The sequence below is a fragment of the Bombyx mori genome, chromosome 12, assembly GCF_030269925.1.
Source record: "Bombyx mori chromosome 12, ASM3026992v2".
Classification (NCBI taxonomy): Eukaryota; Metazoa; Arthropoda; class Insecta; order Lepidoptera; family Bombycidae; genus Bombyx; species Bombyx mori.
In genome coordinates, this window is record NC_085118.1 from 9,900,734 (window position 1) to 9,927,028 (window position 26,295).

The 26,295-nt window shown below is 34.9% G+C and overlaps 1 protein-coding gene across 3 annotated transcripts; it reads right to left on the minus strand.

Moving 5' to 3' along the window:
• Positions 1–469: 469 nt before the first annotated feature.
• On the minus strand, positions 470–24,614 carry LOC101736970 (uridine phosphorylase 1). Of its 3 annotated transcripts, none has more exons than XM_004925459.5 (9): positions 24,419–24,550; positions 18,475–18,642; positions 16,480–16,603; positions 15,669–15,830; positions 12,381–12,566; positions 11,326–11,464; positions 9,869–10,062; positions 6,104–6,177; positions 470–5,098 (listed from the first exon to the last, which is right to left on the minus strand). In XM_004925459.5, exons 1-9 carry the CDS (start codon positions 24,448–24,450, stop codon positions 4,990–4,992), a joined length of 1,188 nt encoding a protein of 395 aa, XP_004925516.1. In that variant the 5' UTR covers positions 24,451–24,550; the 3' UTR covers positions 470–4,989. The 3 variants fall into 3 exon arrangements, with proteins under 3 accessions (XP_004925516.1, XP_021203235.1, XP_004925519.1); XM_021347560.3 differs by lacking the exon at positions 24,419–24,550 and adding an exon at positions 19,816–19,964; XM_004925462.5 differs by lacking the exon at positions 18,475–18,642 and having other exon boundaries at positions 24,419–24,614.
• Between the last annotated feature and the right edge of the window lie 1,681 nt (positions 24,615–26,295).

A 26,295-nucleotide genomic window follows, 5' to 3' on the forward strand; every position in this document is an offset into this window, starting at 1 on the left:
AGCTCGGTAAATCTAGAATAACCCCTCTTAGGTAGGAAAAAAAAGCATCACATCGCATACAAATAATAAAACATTAGAGTCTAGTGTGTTGAAGAAAAGTAATGTTTGTAAGTCTTTATGTTCGCGCACATCTCCGAAACTACTAAACAGAGGTTAATCTGGAACAGAAAGCAGATAGGTAGTTGAGCTTAAACATGTTTTCCCTGAAATGAGGCTCGAAGTGTCCTTGAATTCACAGAGCAGATTGGCGTTACCGATATACGTGATCTGCTGCGACAGCTCAACATCAGCTGGACGCATGCTTTAATTCATAGGATAACGTAGATGTGACTTAAACATTTTTCGCCCTAATACTGAAAAAAACTATAGAGACTGGTATTTACTTTAAAATAAAATAAAAACGCCGCTTCTATTATTCAATGGTATTAGACGAAATATTTTGCGTATAAGTCTAAAATGAAATAAAAGCTTTCGTTTTACATTTATTTTTCCAAAGTTTTAATATCTTCTAGCGAGAAACAATTGTTTAATGCTAAATCGCTTATTATTTAACACTGCGATACATTTTCAAAATATTTAAACACTTACTTAGTTCATTTATAATATTAAATATGTGTTATGGCGAATACCACACGAAGCGTAATATTCTTTATCGTTTTGATCATTCGTCAAGATGTGATGTGATGTGTCAACGAGCTCACGGCCCGCCTGATGTGAAGTGATTACCGGAGCCCATAGACATCTACGTTAATGCACCCACCCATCTTGAGACATGGGTTCTAAGGTCTCAGTATACCCCGCCCTTTAAACCGAAAGCCATTACTGCTTCACAGCAGAAATAGGCAGGGTAGTGGTACCTACTGGTGCGAACTCACAAGACGTCCTACCACCAGTAAAACCAGTAGCAGTTTTGTTTCGAATCATTTAAAATTGTTTTCATTACTGCTTTGAAATGATCGCATTTTCACCATAACACATTGCACATTATAATATACTATATCGAATAATGTCGTCCGACTGTAAAGGTCAGAACGACGACAAATAGAGCTCGGCCACAACAATACTCCGGCGTCGACAGCGCACACTATCTTGTATACCACGATGCAATAGGAATCACGAAAAAAAAAAAACAGTCACAATTTTGTGACTGAAACATCGCCCCGAACGTATCAAAGTCGAGGCGTGTCAAGGACCCAGCAAACGTAATAGCAGTACCAGCGCAGATCAGCTATGGTAAGCATTATTCCAAGCTTGGCAACTCATAGAAGTGCCGGATTTTATATAGGTAAGCCTACAGTGGACAGCTGTGATCTACGATCGGTCATCAACTTTGGAAGTAACTAGATATACTCGTAATATCCAATACATTTTTGATACGCCTTTTCAATTTTTTGCTAAGCCTGCCATTATGAATTTAAGTATGCGATAACGTCACGTATACATCTGAGTCACAAGGCGAGTATATACGATTGAGTCGTTGTCTTTCTAGAATTTTGAGTTCAATGTCACCATTGAATCAAAGGAATGACGTATTTTACCGCATACATATTTAAAGAATAGAACTGATAGATAAAAGGAAGTAAACCATTACCCATAAGCTCAAAGGCGTCTCTAGCTCATGTAGTACCCGTGTACCATAATTACCCTAGAGCCTTCTAGTAATCGCGCGGTCAAAATGGAATAGGTAAGGTTAAAAGGTTCATTGAAAGCCTCCTCATTGAACTCGTCGATTAGGACGAGGAGTTTGACGTGAGAACTAGCCCATAGACACGACACACTGGGTTTCTCGCTAAATCTTCTCAGTGGGTCACAATTTCGATTCGGTGGTAGATTCAGCCAAGCACTGCTCTTGCTAGGGCCAGTATTAGCAATAATTTCAGCCCATGAGCTTACCTACCGGTCGGCGAGCAGTTGCAATAGCCCCTTAAGTTACAAAAGATTTGGGAAAAAAAAAGACGAAAGCTGGCGCCCCCTATCATTGCTGCGCAAATGTGCAACGCACACCTTGCACCACAAAGAAAGCCGCCTCTGCATAAGTTTTCAATATATCTCAATTTTCATTTCACATAGGTCCATATATAAAACTAATGTTAAAAACTCAAACGCCAAATCTGTGCGAACGTGTCGTTTACGTGCGCCTTAAATTGAAGTTCAGTACAAAAGCGCTGTCAGTGTGACATTGTGACATTGTAACATGTGACAGACTGATTGTTGTACGTAATTGTAGTCCAAATTGTTTTGGCAACATTTGAATAATATTAATTAAGGCAACGCCTACGGATGGTGGAAAGGGAAATATGCAAATGCGCTTCAGTTATTATTCGAGCATTATGCCGGCCACTCACATGCGCGCAAACATTCGCACGAATGTTCGCGCGCATGTGAAGGGCTGTCGGTTGTCAAACATTCATTTGCAAACTTAGCGGCTGTGCAAATGGGTTCGGTATTCAATTTGCGAACCCGTTTGCGCTTCCTCCTACACCTGGTTACGAATGTCTCACGAATTTCTCCTCTTTTTTAATTCGTCACTATAACATTGAAGAGAAAAAGAGTTTTTAATTCTTTCCCAGGCGTCATTAACAGTCATTCTGTTTTCATGGGATTTCTTTTGAGGGTCCCATATGGTCGATTCATTTTGCAGGAGTTCAATGAACTCCATCACCTTGGTGTTGTTCCAATCCATGATGAAGGTACGCTACACAGTAGACGTCACGATCTATGAAAATGGCGAAACGTCCGTTACCTTCGCAATCGTGGGCGCAACTGGTCACACGAATATGTGGGGGACTACGCGAAGGATCGGGGTTCGCGCGCTTTGAAGTCCGTTAAAAAACCGACACAGCTTGGAAAACCACGAATGCAGCGAAAACTTTGCATAATCATTTGCAAATGTGGTCCTACACTTGCGGGTTTGCGTATTCGTGCGAATGTGAGTGACCGGTGTTAGAAGCTGCTCGCGCCATATAATTCCAGAGTACGCGGAACGACAGCCGTGGAGTTACATGTGGCCAAGTCCATATTCTAGCAAGTAGCAACACTCGTGCAATATAAATAACAACATTACAGTACATGTGTGGAAGCACATCAAATCAATGATATCAATATGAACATTAGTTTTGTCATCAGCGATTTAGTATTTTAGTGGATACTTATACTTTTTTGGAAATATTAATATTCACTACATTATGTACACAAAATTTTATATTAAACTACTGCATTTGGTCGAAATATTTCGTTGATAAATACGTATTAAACAGTCGCATTAAAGATACTTTTAGTACATTAATAACACTGTTATTCATTGAATTATCGTAGGTTTATGAGGCTGTTAGAAGCAAGCTGTAAAAAGTTTTATTCATAATGTGATCTATACTTTCACAGACAGACTTCTTATAAACGGACTCAGAAACCTCCAATAACTAATTGTGAATAAGAGAGTTGATAATTACGTTAATATAATAATAACATTTTACAAATTACCTTCGCTGGAGACAAAATTCAATGTCACGCCCTTAATATTACAACGTTGTCCAACGATTCACACATTCTACTTTTAATAACTGTGCGACAACAAATCTTCAGAAAATACATAATTTCAAAACTTGAGAACAAACAGATATGTACGTACAGTTTTTGACACACAAGACACAAACTTGTTTAAAATTTATAAATCTTAACCATCCTTATTGTTTTTCAATAGCAATTTTTTTTCTAATCAACATTTGTAAGGAACAAGAGCATAAATACACTGAAATTAAAATATCTGACGATATTTACAATCGGGATTAGTATAGGTGCTAACTTGTCAATCAAAATAAATAAATTATTAGTGCGTACTGGTTCCGCCATTGACGTCAACAAAAAGTTCTAGACGCAAAAGTACCTATGCTTTAAAACATTCAAATGAAATAGTTGCAAAATAACTATAAATACAATATCCAATCGATCAATCAACTAATTTAAAATCTATTTAAAACTTTTTCATGACAGTGGTCATATGTAAATATTTATTTAAAAAAAGGATTTGCTTAATAATATTTTGTATTGAAATTAAATAGATCATCACTTTAAACCACAAATCAAATTAAAATGACTTCATAAGATTGATAATAAGTAATGTATTCGATTCGGGAAACAAAAGAAATTTACTAATTTAAACAATAAAATTTAATAAATATGTACTGCGATTATGAAATTTAGCAGTCAAGTTTTCAAAGAGTAAAACAAATAAAATAAAATAATGGAGAGTAAGGTTTTGTAACAATTTACGATGTTAAGAATAAGAGCATTTGTAGAACATAAAAAAACATAATATATTTAATGATATTTGAAAATTTGACATTTTCGGTCTACATAGGCCTTCTTGTTTTTTGGTATATACTAATTACAACACGCCAAATAAATATATTCAATCATTAACCAAGTAGACATTGGAACAATCTCGAACATCAAAATATAGCCCGTATCGTCAAGCATCGACAGCTCGTCATCTACTTGCGTTATGATAAAATAAATAGTAGAGATATAAACAATTTACTGAGATATTTATTTGCGATACAATTTCAAGATCAGGTCAACACATTATTATTTAATGTTTCGAATAATTCTTGGAAGTCCGCTAAATTACCGACTTTTCAAGACAATACGATATATTTTTGGGAAGCATTCATCAACAAATACATCTCAGTTACTATTTTTTTTTTTTTTATAAAACTTAGCTTGCACTGATTCAAGTTAATTCAGCGCAGCGCAGCGGGCTTATGCAATACAAGAACCAGAACCAATATTAATGGACCATTTGAAATATTAAAAATTTTAAGGACCCCACAAAATTACTGTAACAAAGATTTCAGCTTTTTCATGTACTAACATTTCTGCTGTTGAAACAAAGACATACATTTTTTATTCTGGCAAGATCTTGATAATATTTTATGCAAACGACTAAAATGTATTCGTGGCCGTAACGATTCGATGAACAGTGTTACAGTTTTAATCATATGTCTCAGATTCCTGCTGCACAAGCTTGAATCGACGGGGACTCTTCACGGCAATGGAACCGTGACCATCTAAAGAGATTTTTCCCTTCACCTGAAGATACCTAAAAACAGGCAAACGTAAACAGTTTACAACCATTCATTCCGTAAATTAGCTGTTTATTTATTAAATATGCTAAATAAGAGCCGTAGATTTATAACTACTCGTTTTTTATTATTTAAACTAAGTACTTTCTAACGGGTTTTATTTGTAATAATTTGGTGATAATTTAAATTACATTTTAGAATTTTCTATATAGAATATTTTAAAATAATTTACTGACGTTTTATACCCAAATATTTCTACGCAACATTGTGGTAACATGGAGATAAACATCAGGGCTCTGCATGCATACGAGTTAGTGCAGTAAATAACGTGAATGCAAAACTACAAGTTTACCGGACATTAGATCAAAGATTCCAAAGCATGTGACTTTTAATGAAAATTCCAAAATTTATTGTATTTGAACGTCGCGGGAAAATAAAAATAAAGTATAGAAAAAATTATCAATCATATTTTCTAGCCCGGTACGTCTTTTCCTAAATATTATTAGTAATTTTAATTCATTACTTTCACTCTGATAAGTATAATTTTCATGGACATTTCATAATTTTCTTAAAGTTATGAACTTAAAGTTATGACGAAGTATATCATGGGCAGTCATCATAAGTTTCTTAGGTATTGCAAGCATGTGTAAAGAGTTAATGACAGGCTATTGAATTTACAGGAAATTACAGGAATGGAACCCCGTATTGTTTAGGGGTCCGTCATTATATATGACACCTAGGTATAAAAATAATTAGCCTTTTTTTATTGCTAGATGGGTGGACGAGCTCACGGCCCACCCAGTCTTAAGTGGTTACTGGAGCCCATAGACATCAACAATTTAAATGCCGCTACCCATCTGGAGACAAAAGAAGGTCACAGTTTTAACAGTACAACGGCTGCCCCACCCTTTAAACCGAAACGCATTACGCTTTACGGCTAAAAACTATCTCCCCTCTAGGTTTATAAATATGTAATAACAATTTATTAGGAAGGAATTATTCATTCAATACACTTTCAATACCTTTTAATGTAACGGCAAACAAGCTTCGTGGGACGCTGTTGCCACTCATCCAAAACTTCTTTAGGAGCTAAAACCTAGAATAACAAAAGTATTTTTTTTGAACAATCCAAAAACAAAAGATAAGTACTTGTCAATAAATTGAATTCGTCAACAGATAAAAATGTAGAAATCTCGGTTTTTCCAAATAACAACTCAGTAATCTAACGCAAAAATTTCCGATAACCACCCTCGGATTTTATCAAAAATACGTTTGATGGAATCTCACAAAAATTATACATTTATCAAATTAATCAACAAAAACATAACTAGGTATCTAGGTGTGCGTTAATAGGTGTTTAACTTTACGTAATTCTTATCTGATTTAGATCAATTTAAAAATCACGATTTACTATTCTGTTTAATCAATTTCTGGAAATAAAGCTTATCGTTTTAGTCATAAAACTTCATTTACGTTTTTTAATAGCTATGCGAGATAGTGATATTTCGTACACTTTAATTATTATACTTCAGATACAAAGTTAAGGGTATTTACAGTGAATTTCCTCCTCAGGTTAGAGCCCCGTGAGCTCACCACCTCACACGGATACGCTGGCATAACCCTCTAGGGTCGTTTTCAAATTTGGGGCCAAAAGCGAGTTATGTATTTGATTTAGTTCTCATAACTTTAATGTTACCGTAATTATAAGTACAGTAAATTTGTTGTCATGACAACAGGCAGAATATATTCATGTATATTCTTAAACACTGTTAAATTAGGAGTTATACATTAAAAACTACCCCAAATCTCATTCGTATCACTGATTCGAAATTCAAATTCTAACTTGTTTGCTATTTTTCCAGTAATGCGTATTGAAATTCGGCAATTTCATTTAATCTGTATATAATACAATAATAAAGGGAAACTAACTGGATATTAGAACATTATTAAAAAGAAAAGAAGTACGATTTCTAAGCTTTTAAAAAAAGTTCCTATTTAAATTGTCATCTGTGTTGGCGTTATCAAATGCGTAAAATGAAAAATATAAATGAATATTATATAATACAGGGTGGCCCATAAGTCCTTTGATATGAAAAAAAATTTATTAAAATAAAACTAATTACATTATGAATTAAATTTTTATTTACATAAAAAGCTTAAAAAACGGGAATTATTTTTTGAAAATAACATCTCCTAAATGAAATCCGTTGCGATCACGGCACTCTTGCAAACGACGTCTAAAATTGTCGATGACTGCGCGATGATACCATGGGCTGACATAGAGGCCCAAACAGTCACTTTCGGACTATGTAAGGGCTTCTGATGCTTAAGTTTTGGATTGATGGGGCTCCAATAGCGGCAATTTTGTTTACTAACATGCCCGTTAAGATGGAAATGAGCCTCGTCAGAGAACATTATGTTATTGAAGGAAGTAAACCGATTAACATTTCATTCGCATAATTTTGTCTTTGAATACCGTCAGTTTCCTTTAATTCTTGAACCAACTGAATTTTGTAAGGGTGCATATGTAAATCTTTCTTCAAAATCCGTTGTAACGATGTCCTGGATACGTTTAATGCTCTGGCGCGCTTACGAGTTGACTGTGTCGGATTTTCGCGAATAGACTGTGTCACTGTGTCTATGTTTTGTTCCGTACGTGACGTCCTTGGGCGACCCAACCGCGGTTTATCTAACGTCGAACCGGTCTCCTCGAACTTAGCAACCCAGTTCTTAATCGTTTGAAGAGTTGGAGTGTCGTCAAAGTTGTGTAAACCTTTGTGTTCTCGAAATTTACGCCGCACAACGGTTGCCGAATTGTCGTTTTTATAAAACTCGCGCACACAAAACGCACGGTCCGCTCCGGTAAAACCACGGAATAGATAAATAAGGTTGGAATGGTAATGTAGGCGGGGCAAGCGTGCCACAGTTATGATAGAACAAACATAACTCGACCGATTCTTTCATTCACCGCGTTTAGTGCGCTTCGGACTACTTGGCGAACAGATCTCCGCTTTATAGTGCCGTGTTGTGCAATTATAACTTGTAAAAAAAAAATCAGACCTCAAGTATAGAGCGAGGAGGTATATCTTTCGATCGGTAAGTCGAAATTACCATTTAATTACAATATTATTTGTCTAAAACATAAAAATATACTGAGCATTATGAAATTCCAAACATTAAGAATATTATTGCAGCAAGTTATAAATAGCATACATTGCGCGATGTGTACTCGCCCAATGAACGCAATGACCAAGTCAGCTTCCAATGTACTACATGCATTGCGTTCTCTACACTTCAATCTTTGAAATTTCGGCCTTTGCCCTGATTGGCCGTGCAGTTTGTCGATAGTGAGGTGACCATGTGGTGAAATAAAATCATCGACAGAATTCTCGACTATATTTACATTTGACATGGATAATTTTTGCATTATTTTATATTTAATTAATGATACCTAGTATATTCTTAGTGAGACGTATTTTGAGTAAAATAAATATGTATTATTATTATTGAATTATTATCATTGAATTAAAGTGAAGGTATAATATAAAGGGACATGTAGTCCTCTAATTTACGGGTATTTACTATATTGTCTAAGACGTATTAAAATCTAAGTAAAATGCTATTTGACTTATGCAGTAAATTAAAAATTTTAGGTTTCCTAAAGAACCTAACGCCAGGGAACAATGGATTGACGTGACAGGTAGAGAAAACTGGAGACAAAGACAAGTACTATTTGCTCTAAACATTTTACTGAAAATGATTTTATCATAAAAAAAATCAGAATACACTTAGTTTTGAAAAATTCATTCGCAATTAATAGCAAGCGCCAACTGCTTAACAAATACGTTTTATTCCAGCGACAGTGACTATTTGTAATTAATAAAAGTAAAATAGTTTTTTTTTTCAATATTTATTTCATGTTTCATTTTCTCCATTCATTCATCAGATAATTTATCGATAAAGAATATTGATTTTATCAAGCACTAGCGTGTATGAACATTTTTATTGCCTTTTTGCGTGTGTGAGTGTGTATGCCTACGGGTGTTTTGTGCTAGTTTGCGAACGAATATCTGTCCTGAGATTTATGTGTGGGTGTTTTTGTTGTGTGCGAAATACTTGTAATCACAGTGTGTGTATGTGTAGAAATTAAAATAGTGGGGATGAAGCGGTGACACTGGTTCTAATACAAAATTAGAGCAAAGGCCTTTCCAACCTTATTTATCTATTCCGTGGGTAAAACGCTCCATCGCGACTAAATTCCCAGAAACCGAAGTTACTCCCCCCGCTTCCCCTGCACCGCTCACGCGCGCCCTGTTCGTTTTATTCAAATTTTACTTTTCAAAGGACTTATGGGCCACCCTGTATTATTACTAAATGAGTGATTGACTTGATTGTCATGAAGCATTTTAACCAGAACACGCTTAAATACAAAATAATGTAAAGTTAGAGACAGTTTAAATTCGTGGAATCGTTATTACCACAAAATTGAAAACGACCCTCTAGATTATCAGCTTATGTCGGAAATACTTGAATTTGAATGAAATTGCCTCGTTGTTCGTTATTTATTAGTTACGTTGGACCATCGAGTTCCCTTTTCCTGGGATGTTAAGTGGTTACCGAAGCTAACAAATGCCACCAATAAGGTAGGAGCTTTCATTGTCTCGCATAACAAAAGACCTATTCTTCAAACTAAAGCTGAACCACTGAATAAAACTAAACATTAAAAATCATACTAATCCCTTTTGGCTAAGCGTGTTGCGATTTAATTTATTGACTGAATAAAGTACCTGATCACCCTTCAATCTGTCTAAAACAGTAACGCAGACGACAGCTGCCTTAATGCCCGCGTGATGAGTGAGGGCGGCGAAAGAGAGGGACTCCATCTCAATGTTAACAACGCCGGCTTTGTGGATGCTCTCTAAGTACTCCATCTTATCAGTTTCGGTGAAATCACAAAAGGCACCATCTAAACGACCTTGTCCTGAAATGTTTTCATTTTCTAATTTAATAAGATTCTTTATTTCTAACGGGCCACATGAACATAAGACACACAGATTTAAATAGCATATAGAAATAGAAACCGAGCTGAACTGATTCATTCGTGTTTTATTGATCTAACCAAGAATATGTAGGTAAGTATATGGTACTATAATATATTTGAATTTTGATTCATTTTTAAATGTAATATTATATGCACATATTATTATAGAGTTTTATATAGTTTACACAGCACAATGTGAATGTGTGGATTTTTATTTCGCAATGATTTTCACCGGAGCCCAAATTTTGTATTTAAATTCAGAATTGCAATCAATACCTCGAATAGGTGATGCTTTTTGTGGCTAACACAGACCCTTAGTATGATCATATCAAAAGACTAATATCGAATTCTTGTTTTATGTTTGAGAGATTATTGATGGTCCGGAGACCTTTCCAGTTTTACCAGGGCAGGTGGGCGAGCAAGGGCTTAGCCAGGAGAGGTGAGATTTGCTAACAACTACCCGAGCGCCTCTAAAGGAGACCTCACAAAATATCGAATCCTTTTTTTTATTATTATTGTTGGAAGTTTACTAGTGGCCCGGAGGTCTTTCCAGTTTCACCAGGACAGGTGGGCGAGCAAAGGCTCAGCCAGGAGGGGTGGGATTTGCTAACAGCTGCCCGAGCGCCTCCGAAGGAGACCTAACAGCTCAAGAGCAGCTGCTTCGCGAATGAATTTACTACCGGATCGGAATGACGACCCGCTGAGAAGATTAATCGAGAAACTCAGCGGGCTGATGCATGGGTTAGGTTGCACGTAGAACTCTTTGTCGAGTTCTACGAGTAGGTACAGTTACCAGGGTCCCTAAGCCTACTCCTAGTGTTTTTTTATTATTATTTTTATTTTTATTGCCTAGGTGTTTGGACGAGCTCACAGCCCACCTGGTGTTAAGTGGTTACTGGAACCCATAGACATCTACAATGTAAATGCGCCACACACCTTGAGATATAAGTTCTAAGGTCTCAGTATAGTTACAACGGCTGCCCCGCCCATCAAACCGAAACGCATTACTGCTTCACGGCAGAAATAGGCGGGGCGGTGTTACCTACCGTGCGGACTCACAAGAGGTCCTACCACCAGTAAAAAAGTTAGAGCTAAAGGCGTCTAATGCAAAGGTTATTGGATCTGATGGAGCCGTAAATACGTATCTAGGGCGTCGACGATGACAGGCTCCAGCGTGATATCGAATCCATAAAACATCCTAACCTTCATAGAAATCGTACGTGCACATTGTTTTGCCGGTCACGGTGTCGTAGGGGTCTTCGGGATCGGCCAGTGCTTTCAGCTCCCTAACTAATCGCCGATCCAGTTTCGCTGGACGCTGAACTATTTTTCCTAAAACTGTCTGAAATTTAAACAGAGACGAATAGAAATTTAAACAATGAAAAAACTGACATTCATTAAAAAAGGTAGTTACATACATACTTATAATTTACATATCTTATACTAGATGTCGCTACCAGTACTCCAGTTATTAGTTACATATTTAGATATACATATAACTAAATCAGAATATCGTGCCTGGAAACTTATATTATTAACTTATTAAGAGAATTATGATTTAAGAAGAAAAGATAAGAATAATCACATTTTCATTTAGATTCTAGCTGCGGAAAAACTAAATGGTGATACGTCGATCATTGATATATAAAAACCTAAGATACACAGTTTCATACAAAAGTAGCACTCGAAACTGTCCCGAAACACTCACCAATTATATCTACGTAGTTATAGTTAACTATAAACATATCTTTTGCAAATTCAACTTTGCGCGCATTGTTTAAAGTTGTTATTACAAAGCAGTGTACAATACATGCAGCGCACAATTCTAAACTGTGCGCTCATTTTATGCAGACGTTTTTGAGACGCTGAGTGTGTATCTTGGGTTTTTTAATACATCAATGACGTCGGTATAGTGATTAGTGAACTCGGACCAACAGTTACTATCATCTCGCTTATGACTCGTGCAATATGACAACCGGAACAGTCATTAAGCAATATAATGTAGACAGTAACCTCTTGTCTCAAGATGGCTGCCGGTATTCACATTGCTATGTCTATGGGCTCGTATACCACTTACTATGTGAGCGATGAGCTCGTATCTGAAGCGACAAAATAAATAAATAAAACAACATGACGTTAAAGCAAAATTCGTAACAAAAATAACGATATCTATTATTACTTTATATTTTTAATCAATTGATAATCGCGGACAGCACGATGTTATGAAATCAAATTATTCATAAGCTTCTTATTCTCACCAGTTCTAGAACATTCCTCAGGGCTCCATCGACGGCTTCATCGGAAATAACAACCGTACCGCCTTCGTAGCCTATACCACCACATGTTCCGATTCTGAAGAACACAGGATCACGGACTTTCGCGTGGTACATCAACTTTATGACTTCGTGAAGCAGGATTCCGACAGAAGGTATGCCCATACCGTGCTGAAATTATTTCATAGCAGGAACTTTAACATTAAAATAATTTTAAATATTAATTCTTAAAATCTATCTATACTTAATATTATAAAAAGGAAAGATTTGTTTGTTTGTTTGTATTGAATAGGCTCCGTAACTACTGAACCGATTTGGAATTTCACTGTTTGGAAGCGACACTATTTCTGAGTGACATAGGCCGTAATCTTTTTTGAAAAAATTTGGGATCTTTACTAAAACTCCAATAATGTAACCCAAGGTGTAAAAAAAATACCTACCTAAAATATTCTTTACATCGCGTGCCCTGCGAAAACTATTGATGATAGAATAAAAGAATGTACTACGACTTTGTAGAACACATTATTAGTTACAAAAAGTGTCGCGACAGTGTATGTCGAACTATTGTAGTTATGCCGCAATAAGTGTTCTTTTATTTACTAGTGGTAGGACCTCTTGTAACTAATAAAGGGTCGACATTTAGAACAGATTATAATACTGCGGCTTAGTTTCGCATATCAATTGCTTTAATTTGTTATGAATCCTATAAAGATGTGCCTTTTTTATTGTTTACAAAGACAGACGCGAGAATGCGGTGATGGTGACCAGTCACTGTTGTTTATCAGCAATGCCAGAGATGCAGCCAAAACGCTGCCTACGTAAAACACTATTTAAAATCAGAGATTAATTTTCGTGAAAAAATCGTGCGGAAGCAAAACATAGTAGGGAAATGGTTGTTTTTGTTTTTATATCTGTATGTATTCTCAAAGCAATTTAATTGATAATCAATCGTAATTACTGACGTTATGAACTTATTGATCCTTCGTAACTAAACCGTGATAATAAATCGACCATCGTTAATGAGGTCGTACATACAATAACAAAATATAAGAACATAGATGCAAAATAGGAAACTGTTAGGTATGGCGTCTATTGGAACGGCGCGAAGTCGTCTCCGTGATAATATGTCTAATTCGACGAGCCATTGCTTCCTATGGAACTAAAGTACCCTTTAGAAAATTTTGTAGGTACGCGTGTATTTTTCTCTCTGTGTACGAAGTGCACTACAGTGCTGTCGGGAAGAGATTGCTCTAGATGATAAAACAGCAAATTATAATACATTATAATTGTTTTTTAAGGGTTTAGGTACTCCTCGTGTTTTTATCGTATAGCTTTAAAAACTACCATATAATAACTAGTACAAAAATCGTAATAAACTAGAAAGAATACTATATTTTCATTCATTAGGTTTACTTTAGTTACTTACTTACTTACATTAGTTTACTAAAGGCACACGTAGATATCATAGTGCCGCGGCCCACACTGAGACATGAGTTCGATGTTTTCATGGATTTCGGCTATCCTACATTTACAATGGAATGCCTAGGTTCGCGTGAGAAATAAGCAGAATAATTTTATCTACCCGTACATGCTTCTAATACCACCAACACTAAATTTAAAAGAAAAACATTTATATTTAGATTATTAATTTTGCATAATATGACCCGACGTGTCTACATGATCCACTGACATCACACACTGACACTAAAACATTTGATACTGGATACTACGATTTTGGATATTGTTTGGGATCAAAGTTAAGTTATAAATATGGAATTTTTAATAATTAGAAAATTAATTCGGTAAACAAGGTATTGTGGTTTAATGTCCTTTGCATAAAATAACGATAGATTTGCGATCCGTCACATAGCTTAGGGACAAGATCTGAAAAAGGGCCATTAACAATTCTTATGAATAAGGCTCTAACAAACTCGTCACTGTTGTCTGGTTGAGCAGCTCAGTTTTATCTTTAAAAAGATTTATAACAATAATTTAAATTTTTAAACAGAATCAATTTAATATATACCTACTATTTACAACAAATTTTTGAAATCTAATATATGACCTCTATTTTATTTTATACATCTTTATTCTTTCGGTTTCTATGAAGCAAAAATGGTTTTATTTTATTAAAACTAAATAATTTATCGAATACCTTGATTTTAATACAAAACATAAAGAATTACAACCCACATCTAGGAAATACTCTAGACAAGAACGAGTTTCAGTCCTTTCTGCATTGAGTGGAATTTTAATGACGGTTGTTGTGTGTTCAAGGTCATTATTAACTTCACAATTGGCAATAATAATACAGCGATCGTGTATTACGGAAAAGTCCAAGGCATTTATTAACATCAACTGCATGTAACAAGATACGAGAGCTTCATTAATTTGTTTCAATTGAGAGCAATCTGTATACAATAATTTAAAACAGTTTACAATAATTTACAATTTATTATACAATACTTACAATAATTTATAACAGTTTAGCAAGTTCAACATTATTTTATTTTACGAACTTAAGGGATTTATTAGTCACCTTTCATGAAACATTAATGTTCTATTTTTATTTGGAAAAGCCTCATTATTATTAAACTGATTTACGTAAAAACGGTTGGCTTTTCCATATATTTTTTATTGCCCTTGTAGGCAGACGAGCTTACGGCCCACCTGATGGTGAGTGGTTACCGTCGCCCATGGACTTCAGCAATGCCAGGGGTAGAGCCAAGCCGCTGCCTACCGCTGAATACTCTCCACAAGCCTCTTTTAAAGAAGGACATGTCATAGCGCTCAGGAAACACCGTGGAGGGGAGCTAATTCCATAGCCGGATGTATATATATCGATGTACACACACTAGCTCTAGATCTATCTGCTATAAGAGGACTATAGAGTCCACAGAGACCACTATTAGATATTGCTCCGCAACCTAAGACTTCGGCCTCAAGTCTTATTAACAATCCAGTTTTCAAACTAGAAATCATGATTGTTTGGCGACAGAAATATAAAAATACTAATGGGTGATAGGTTCATAATGCACCACACTAAATAATACTCAATAGAATAAGAAGTTCACATAATAATATAATCCCCTCTTTGTTTTATTACTATAACTACTATGGAAGCGATGACGATGAAGTAAACAGTGATAACTTAAGGTCGTCGTGCCGCAAATCCATGTGGCCAAACAAATTATTGTTATGTACCTAAGGGCTTATTAGTTCTTAAGTATATACGTGTATTCTTAATTAGTAAGGTTTATGTTCTATACTTACACTTATAGAAAGTACCGGGCCAACTTTATACATGGAGTATCTGTAAGAAAAATGACTGATGTCTTGCAGTGTAGTTCCACAAGGCAACTTGTGCCCTATCTCCGCCATGATTGTGTATGCGAATTGTTCCATGCGTTTCGGTGTTCCGCCCATGCACACAAACTGAAGAAACGTACAATATTAATATATTGAATAGATAAAGAAAACGGACATGGTTTTGAACTTGTTTTATTAGTTAACTAATATCGATATTGTGTTCCATATCTTAACCAATGTCTATCAAACGGGTTAAGGTCGATAGTAACAACTTCGCAATTCATATCAGTCACGAAACGAAAGGTTGCCGTTTTGCAAATGATTTCATCATAATACAAAAATAAGTACTTAGTGAGGTGGCATAGTGCAAAGATTTTTTTATCAATGCTTAACTAAAGTTTTATTTACAACTTTCATTTTCATGAAACATAGACACGATTAAAAATTTTAAACTACATTGACGGTTTTTTAATTCTGCTTTATTCATTTCGTTTAAAAAAAGTGGTCTCGATTGATCCGTAACACTAGTTTTAATTTTGTGCAACTGTTCTTGTTTAAATAAAACACTAGAGCACAAATACATGGTAATGATGCTCCGGTTAAACAATACATGAGTTGAGTAAAACAATACTGTAATCTATTTTCATCAACAATTGCCATTGTAAAATGATATACTGTATAAAATGATAGACTGAGAATGTTAATGATCCTTTCACCGTGCTTTTTGAGGTTTGGAAGAATATTCATAAAATAACAGATTCATAAGTCCAAATACCTTGACGTCTCCAAACATCTCAACAAGATCATGGGAGCCGCTCCCAAGGGCCAAATGGTAGAGAATATCTTGGTCCATGAGTTCAATGTTAGGGTTACGCAATCGGACAGTGCCATCTGGGTATCTATAAACAAAAATGCAATTTGAAAATGAACAAAGTTGAGATTTTCCACAAAAGGTTAATGAACTTTTAAGGCGTAATTAATTTCGTTTAAATTGACTATTTTCGAGTTTTTTCTAATGTTTCAATTATCTCAGCTTATTTGTAACACTTTTAGGATATTAGTAGTATGTGTGAGCGATTGAATTTTACATCTCCTGGTAGTAGGGTGTGTTGTAAGCAGGTAAGTACCACCATATTTGTTATTTCTGGCACTAACCCATCACGCGTTCTCATTTGATGGGACAATATCATTAAAACTTCAACGGTATGTATCAAGGTGGGTAGCGGTATTCACGTTGGGATGTTTATGGATTCTGTAACCATTTAATAATAAGAAGAACGTGATCTTTTCTGTACATGCTATGGAAATAAAAACAGTTGAACTTAACGATATCGTGTGGAAAATCTAATAAACGGGCTGGAAAAAAAATGGAAGCTATATGCACGGAAGTATGTAGTAGAAACACTGTTTTTCGAATGTTACTAAAATCGTTATATCGTAATTCTTATTCGTACTAGAGGTAATATATTTCACACCATACGATCTTTAACTACCGTACCAATGTCCCTGTGATTAGTTTTTTTTAATCTCTATATATAAAAATGAATTGCTGTTCGTTAGTCTCGCTAAAACCCGAGAACGGATGAACCGATTTGGCGAATTTTGGTCTTGAATTATTTGTGGAAGTCCAGAGAAGGTTTAAAGGTAGATGAAAATGCTCGGAATTAAATAAAAATAACAATTTTGTTTTTCCTTTGCTGTGACCCCAGTTGGACCGATTCCTTTTGTTTGTTTTACGTTTATTTTATACAAAAGTTTAAGTCTTTTATTTATCGATTGAGGCACTACGAAGTCTGACGGGTCAGCTAGTATACAATATAAATGGGAGCCTTCTGCTATTTCGAAAATTTCACATTTTGTTTTCCGTTTTGAAACAGTAAACACTTTTTAAAAAACGGCAAAAACTCGCGGTATTTTGCGAAAAAAATATGATACTGATTTGGAATATGATGATTTAAAGTTTCAATACGAAAGCTCTCATAAATCGATCTAGGTATAAAGCAAGACACACGAATACGACATGTGGATTTCGACTTTACGTAGACCTGTATTTTCACAGAGCTATTCGTGCTTTATTTAGGTTTGAGTTACGTTTGAACTTTTCAAGAAAAGCTGGTGTAATAGACACAAAGTATTTATAATACATACATCTACAGCCATACATCATACAGCGTCGTAAATATTTAAAAAGTATTACTGATAATCTATTTAATTATTGTTTTGATTACTGAAGGTATAATAAAAAAAAACAATTTTGCGTATATTAATCCATACATATGTCGTTAATTCCCAAATTTCGCCGTCTATAATATATATCTAGCAGATGATGTTTTTTTTTTCGATTTTTTGGTTACATTTGGTTACATGGTGTTAATGTTTAGCTAAATATAATATCAGCTCGAAACCATCCAAGTCGAAGCGATTTGTTTAAGTTTTATCAATTATATTGATGCGGGAAAATCTTCAAGACGAGAGAATCTAAGTTAGTGACGTGATTAAAATATAAGAATATAAGAAATATAAGTAAAAGCTTATTTATGTGTTATTTTAAAAAAGCGATAGCAGTTACCAACCGTTAAGGCAAACACGAAAGCAATAAAACGTGACTTTCAAAAAGATGATTTCACATTGCAAGGTAACATTGTTTTATCAAAGCATTGTTATTCGTTAAAAATATGTTATTTTCTTTTCGTGTGCATAAATGTTAATTTTTCTTATCGATTTTTTAATTATTGACTTTGTGTTAATGCATAAATGTTTCTTTTACAACCTAACGGAATTGTCGTCGGCTCCTACAGGAGTTCCATCGGTTTCTTGAAATTCGTCGTCGTTATCAAATGTCCTTCTGTGAGGATTACGTGAACAAGTGGCTTGTGATTGAACAGCATTAATACCGTTGGTGTGGCCGTTCATTTTTGTAATAACAGCAACTAAATAACTAAAAACAAGAAGCAAAAAAAACAGAAATGAATTGATTTAAAACGATTAGGTATAATCCCTAATTTTTTTTTTTTTAAGATATATCAAACTAATTAAAAGATAACTTTATTTTCAAATATTAGTGTCGAGTATAGATTGTATCCGCCTAGTTTTTATAATGTTGGCGATAGTGTCGTATAATAAATTTGTTACGACATTACCTTCGAAGTCGTCGTGGCCTAAGGGATATGATGTCCGGTGCATTCGTGTTGAGCGATGCGCCTGTGCTTGAATCCCAGGCGGGTACCAATTTTTCAAATGAATTACGTACTCAACAAATGTTCACGATTGACTTCCACGGTGAAGGAATAACATCGTGTAATAAAAGTGAAACCCGCAAAATTATAATTTGCGTAATTACTGGTGGTAGGGCCTCTTGTGAGTCCGCGCGGGTAGGTACCACCGCCCTGCCAATTTCTGCCGTGAAGCAGTAATGCGTTTCGGTATGAAGTATGGGGCAGCCGTTGTAACTATACTGAGATCTTAGAACTTATATCTCAAGGTGGGTGGCACATTTACGTTGTAGATGTCTATGGGCTCCAGTAACCACTTAACACCAGGTGGGCTGTGAGCTCGTCCACCCATCTAAGCAATAAAAAAAATCTTCTTGACCACAACAAACTCGAGAATTTTCTTAGGAAAAATAAAACAAAATTATCGATCGAAAATTATCGATTAATTATTCCAAAAATAAAAACGTTTACTTCACTACTTATATATCCACCTACTTTATTCAAATTTCACCTAATATTCAGCATTGCTGATATCCATGAGCGATAATAAACATTCCTTATCAGATAGGATTCTATAATTTCAAAAGCAAAATAAAAACAATCATATCTCTCTAGTATCAAGTATCTAGTTTTTCAAAAACATTTAAATCACATATTAAATACGCTTTATCTGACAGTTAATGTGAATCTAAGATCTATACCTATAGTAACATCGAGCACGAGCTGTACCTACTAATGAAATAGAATTACATATAAGAATCGTAAGCAAACTGAACTAAGTACTATAAAAAAAGAAATAAACTTTATAATTTTTTTTTTTTTTAAATGACCGTAAACTTACTCCGATCCACGATATTATCACTTTGGAAGCAAACAAATCACTCAGCTAAACAACACACCTCCTTTTACTGAAAACTCGGTGCAATTGTGCGAACGTCGTCAATGAACGACAAAATATTTTTACTGACACACGCTAGTGCTGGTCCGGTTATTTGTTTCATAATAAATAAACGGTTGTGAGTCGGCCATTCCATTTCAGAGAATACTCGCAACGATTCATACCCTTGTGCATGTAGCGCACACATCAAACGAAACACGCGTGACACATAAACTAAGCACAAAGGCTCTTTTGAATATTCGATAACAGGGAGGGAAATAACTAGAATTTCATCATTGAAAACAATGAGTTTATTCTAAAATCGTAAATGGAATTTCCTTTTTTATATGCAACAACAATTTTAAAACACAAAGTTGATTATGATGGTTTGAATTTATGTAATATTGTTTATATTAATTACTAGCGACCCGCCCTCACTTCGCTTCGGAAACATTAAAACACACATGAAACAAAACAAAAAAAAAAAAGTAGCCTATGTTCATCAGGGACAATGTCGGCTTCTAATGGAAAAAGAATTTTTCAAATCGGTCCAGTAGTTTCGGAGCCTATTCGAAACAAACAAACAAACAAATCTTTCCTCTTTATAATATTAGTATAGAAGTATAGATGATGATTGATTATGATTAGTTGACAGCTTTATTATTTGAATGCAACGGAGAATGCGAATTGAGTGTATAAATGACGGGTAGTATTTGTATAGCGATTTCTATGGGTCCACCCCGAATCGAATAACACATCCCGCCGATACACCTATAAAATATTTTGTTCATTATAGATCGACTTAATACAGTTTATCACAGAAATATAATTTCAAAACTAGGCAGCTACGTATTTGTTATGTCTTTGTAAATCGCTTGTAGTCATTCTAGTGTGATAACCATAATAATACTGTTGTAATAATTTGTTATACATGAACATAACAAGACGTAACGTAACGAAAAACGTTTATCTTGTACTATCCATAGCCGTCACTTCGTTCACGCTCGGAAGTTTAAAATAATCTTATTTATCGACATACATATACATAATAAAAAACATGTTATCTAAAATAACATTAATATATGTACAACAAATTAGTCAGATAATCAAAATATAACATAAAATTAACAATAAATTAACGGTTACTACGTCGAGAATAGCGTTCACGATTATAAAATTAATAATTACTTTATTTATAGTTTCATGATTAAAAATGTATCATCATTAATTTTTAATCTTCATTTTCAATTTCTTTAATGAAATGTAAACCACAAACTTACAGCTAATTCAACTAATCTAAAGCTAAAGAAATAATTATAGTTTAAACAAATATTTAAGGGATAGATTTGTATTAGCTACAATTTTTACTGGTGGTCGGACCTCATGTGAGTCCGCACGGGTAGGTACCATCACCTCGCCTATTTCTGCCGTGAAGCAGTAATGTGTTTCGGCTTGAAGGGTGGGGCAGCCGTTTTAACTATACTGAGACCTTAGAACTTATATCTCAAGGTGGGTGGCGCATTTGCGTTGCAAATGTCTATGGGCTCCAATAACCACTTAGCACCAGGTGGGCTGTGAGCTCGTCCACCCATTTAAGCAATTAAAAAAAAAATTTTTTTAGGTCACACTGCGCTGTGACTGTCACTAATTGTATGAAAAACATTGATTGCATGATACTTATTCGCGCGCCTATATTTTTGTTATAAAATACTATTTCAGAAACCTTCCCTGAATTGTCAACAACAACTTTATCAAGTTTCAAGACGATCGCATTAATGACAAAAGAACGCTTAAAGGACATACAACAACTCATGTTACTTAAATATACGTACAAATATATAATATGTGACGTCAAAATTATCTCACGCAATTCTTTACGCTGTTGATCAGTAAATATGATAGTGAGTCGCAAATCAATGTTAATAACAATAAATTCCGGTATTACTTATTATTAACTAAAAATCTTATTTACGATATCATGAGGATTATTCATGCCTAATGAAAATACTATATCTACTGATAGTAGTTCTGTATATGTGTGAGTACGCATTAACAAGCACATCGTAATTATTTCTGCCGCGAAGCAAATATGCGTTTAAAGTAGCTATTTTTTATTGCGCGTTCTTGTGATGTCCATAGGATCCGATAATCAATGACCAGATGAACCGTGAGTTGATTAACATCAATAAAAAAAAATATTAAAATAACATTCAAATTCAAGGTCTCAAAAACTTATGGGATGCTTAGATTATTTTACATGGAGTCGAATTACATTTGCCTTCTATTTTAGCGCATTTTATTACATTACATACATTACATTACATACGTACATTCCTAACGGCGGGAATGATGTATGAAATGATTTCAATGGAAACCAGTTATCTGTATAAAAGCTACCCGTCTGGATTGAAAGGAATTTAGGGATGGTGTAGTAATGCTGGGCTTATGTTGTACACAATAGTCGCAGATTTCTTGCATTCGAAACCGGCTTGATTCAATTAATTCTGAGAGCTTTGCACACAATGGTATTGAAGCGCGTTCTGTAAAAGTAAAATCTAAATTGAAATCAACAACTATTGTCCGTATTTTGGATACAAATACTGATTCATACAGTACTATCTAACCTTACCAAAGCCAACTAAATGTTTCTAGGTAAAATTAGAACTCAGTCTGTCACGTAGGCGGTCTCTGTTAAACACTTTATAGTAGGTGAGCCCTGAGATCTTTCACGTAACTATGCGAAAAAGAATAATTAAATTAATATATATTTGCACATGACAAAGGTCCTATTAATGTTGTTATAATCATCTATACCTACGTTCGGTAGAATATTAGCAAATTACCTACTTGATCTGTAGTGGCTTTAAATACAAAAAAAAATCTAATTCTGTTTTTCTATGAATTTATAGCGAAACAAACATACGTTCCACCCGATTTGAAGTGGTTTTTGGAGCCTAGACTTCGTAATGTAAGTTTTTGTTCGACTAATGAGCATCTTGAACAAACTAGTAGTAGATGAAGTAGATTTTTATTGCTATTCCCGAACGTTATATCATAATAATGACTAATGCATTTCTATAATGATTTGATTTTAATGTTACGGATGGTCGCCTGACAGTCATTCAACCTCGATTGGTATTATTACATTTTAAAGTACTTTAATCATCAAAAACGTCGTGTTTAATACCCCATTAATTTGACTCTCCAGTCATGACTTACCCTTTTGATTGACATTATAAAATTACAAAAAGTTATATTCATCTTTTGTCTGTTTTTTGTCCGATTTCAATGAGAAATAAGCAACATTCAATATGAATTGAACGCAATCGCAGTAAACGTGAAAGGAAACTCTTCAACCAAGCCAATGTTATTATACTTCTCAGTAGACCGAAACGACCCAACCGCGACGGTCAGGGTTGCCAATCCCAACATAGAGCAAAACTGCTTCAAAAAACTGTAGAAAACTCTAAATATCAAATTAATAAACAGTATATCTACATCTTTATTTTTACATTATATTTTGTATAATTTAATGATAGTAATATATAGAATACAGGGAGGGCATTAAAAACAAGAAAAATCGTGTAATTATCAAAGTTTTAATCTAATTAAATGTCAATATAAAAAAATTATTCCAGTGCCTGCATGTTAGATAGTATTACTAGCTACTATTTCATTTTCAATTTGTAAGTCTTCTTGATTTTCCGTTTCATCTTTAGTTTTGTTGAAATCGTACATACTTTTATTGAATTTTTTAAAATGGTCATTTGTCACATTGAACTCAAAACAATTTTTATTTTCTGACTTTGTGTGCAAGGTACCCTTTATTGTGGTCGTAGAAAGTTTATTTCTTAGTTTCGTTTTCTAATAAAATAAATGACGCTAGCCTCTTACATAAAAAACTAGATTTCGAGATGTAAACTGAAAACTAAGAGAATTCCCGAAAAATTTTAGATCTACAGTTAAAGCTGTAGGGTTGGCAACAGTGGTGACGGTCCAAATGTTCTTATTCGGAACTTGATCTATGGAACCTTATCATGAAAATGTTGTTAGTACGATTCAGATTTTCACATTTTATTCTAGTCTGTAATAGCTCTAGCTACCTCTATACAATTTACTAAATTACTTTACGATTTTTACAATATTATATACTTTTACGAATCAATGTTTTGTATTTTTTTGGATTTTATAATCCTCAACTTTAGTTTCGACCCTTCGAATAGGATGGCTCAATATTTATGTTAGAACTCAAGAAAATATAAGCCGCGAAAGGTCGCCCCAAGTTCACGCACTTTCCTTGGCCGTTTATGTCATTGTTTAGCGATGCAACAGATTTAGCTAATTAGAAAAACAATTATGTCCACTTTTCTGTTATAATTACTACGTTATCACTATTACATAACAAGGAAACTATTCAAAATATACCTATGTAAGTAAGTACATATTACGCAAACCTAAAACACAAGCAGTTTTATCGTGTTCCGCAAAAATTAGATAAAACTGATAATTTATACTGTTGATTGTGTTATTTTTAATGAAATTTTACATATCGTTGATTGTCAATTTAGTGAGACTGATGGAAAATAAACCATAATTAAATGGTGAAATAGTGAAACTGTACTTACTCGTCACGTAGCTCGTCGTTATCGAATGACATTATAATGTGGTATAAACGCTGTTGGCACTTATGGATAGACGAGTGATTTTTAAGGAACGTGATAGAATGGATCGATGAGTGTAACGATGAAACTGTTTTCTGCGCGACTGTTTGCTGTCGTTATCCGCCCAGCGTCGACACGGCGACGCAGCCGAACTGTGAAGGACATGCGCAGTTTTCACAAAGCATTTATGTTTAACAAACACGTTTCCAAGCTATGGGTGGGTATTGAAAAAAACCACAAATTCGGTGTTCGGTGTAGCTGTAGTTATACTATATCGCTATATTTAATACGAGCCCGTAGTACAGTAATGTGCAGTAATGTACATTAATGCACAATACCATTAGTTTATTCTAGAAATTGGTAAACGAATATAGTTTAACTATATAACTTCTATTAAAGACTAGATAAAGATACTTACTGGTGGTAAAACCTCTTGTGAGACCGTGGGTGGGTGCCACCACCCTGCCTATTTCTGCCGTGAAGCAGTAAAGCGTTTCGGTTTGAAGGGTGGGGCAGCCACTTGAGACCTTAGAACTTATATCTCAAGGTGGGTGACCCATTTACGTCGTGGATGTCTATGGGCTCCAGTAATTACTTAACACCAGGTAGGCTGTGAACTCGTCCACCCACTTAAGAAAAAAAAAAAAAAAAAAACAATGAGCTATCTATTCGTCGTACGAATGTTTGCCCGATGTGGGAATAAAACCCACTACCCAGCAGTCAGAAGCACTAACTACTGCGCCATTGGGTCAGTCAGTTATTATATATTACGGGATCTACAGTCCCGGAACTAGGAGCCTGGAGGCCTAGTTTATAAACTATATTGCAATTTCATGAACTAAAACTTAAAAAATAATAAATCGATAGGCGTTATGCTTAATTTAGTGAAAGAATAGTGACTTCCCTTCTTACCACCAGATGTAATTATTTTACGGCAGAATGGTAGCTGGCTACCGTTAATCCAACACATAAACTCGTCTGGAGGGCATCGTTATAGCACACCCGAGATCAATGATACCACGTCAATGCCGAGCTTTGTCAGTGAACTAACTATCGTGCAGTGTCTAAATAATTGTACAACTTTTCATCACAATTGGACCAAAGGTAGACTTAGCGTTACGATAGTCAGATAAACGGTATTTTGTAAGAAAACTTAACATTATCTACCACGCTCCTTTATGGACTATCTTTAAATACTTAAACCATGCACACAATATATATTCACATGCGACTTAAAGTACATTGAAGGTACCAAACCAGAAAGTTTTTGCAAGACCTTATTGATATATACCATCAAGTCGATTTTCATGGTATAACCGAATAACATCAGGTGTATTATGCGTGAACTCATTCAGTATCCAAATCCTTATAAGAACCCGCCTAAATTAAGGAACTCTAATTTAAACAGCCGCGAAAGTTACAAACAACTCTTATTAGTGGTCGTAGCCACTCAGTTTTGGCTACTTTAGAATTATCCATCAAATAACTATGTTCATTATGTCTAGCTCAAGGATTCTAATGATACAGAGCATCTTCAAAAAATCCTTGGAACGAAGACTAGAATTAAATGATTATGGCCCTTCGTTAAAAAAAAACACCTATTCGCTGGTAGCCTAAGAGGCTATTCCAGTAGGTGAGCTCATGGGCTCAACCTGAGAAAATTTGCTAACACTAGCAAGAGCAGTGCTTCGCAGAACCTGCCACCGGATCGGAATCGCGACCCACTGAGAAGATCCGGCGAAAAACTCAACGGGCTGTGTCTATGAGCTAGTTCGCTCGTCAAACTGTTCGTCGTAATTGACGAGTTCGACAATTTTTTTCTTTTTTTTTTACTGCTTAGA

Excerpts from the sequence above, each read along its gene's own strand:
- LOC101736970 (XM_004925459.5), bottom strand. The coding sequence starts at position 24,450 with ATGTCATTCGATAACGACGAGCTACGTGACGA. Across the intron at positions 12,567-15,668 it reads GCCCGGTACTTTCTATAAGT|CACGGTATGGGCATACCTTC; the intron begins GTAAGTATAGAA and ends AAATAATTTCAG. Across the intron at positions 10,063-11,325 it reads CACGTACGATTTCTATGAAG|GACAAGGTCGTTTAGATGGT; the intron begins GTTAGGATGTTT and ends AAAACATTTCAG.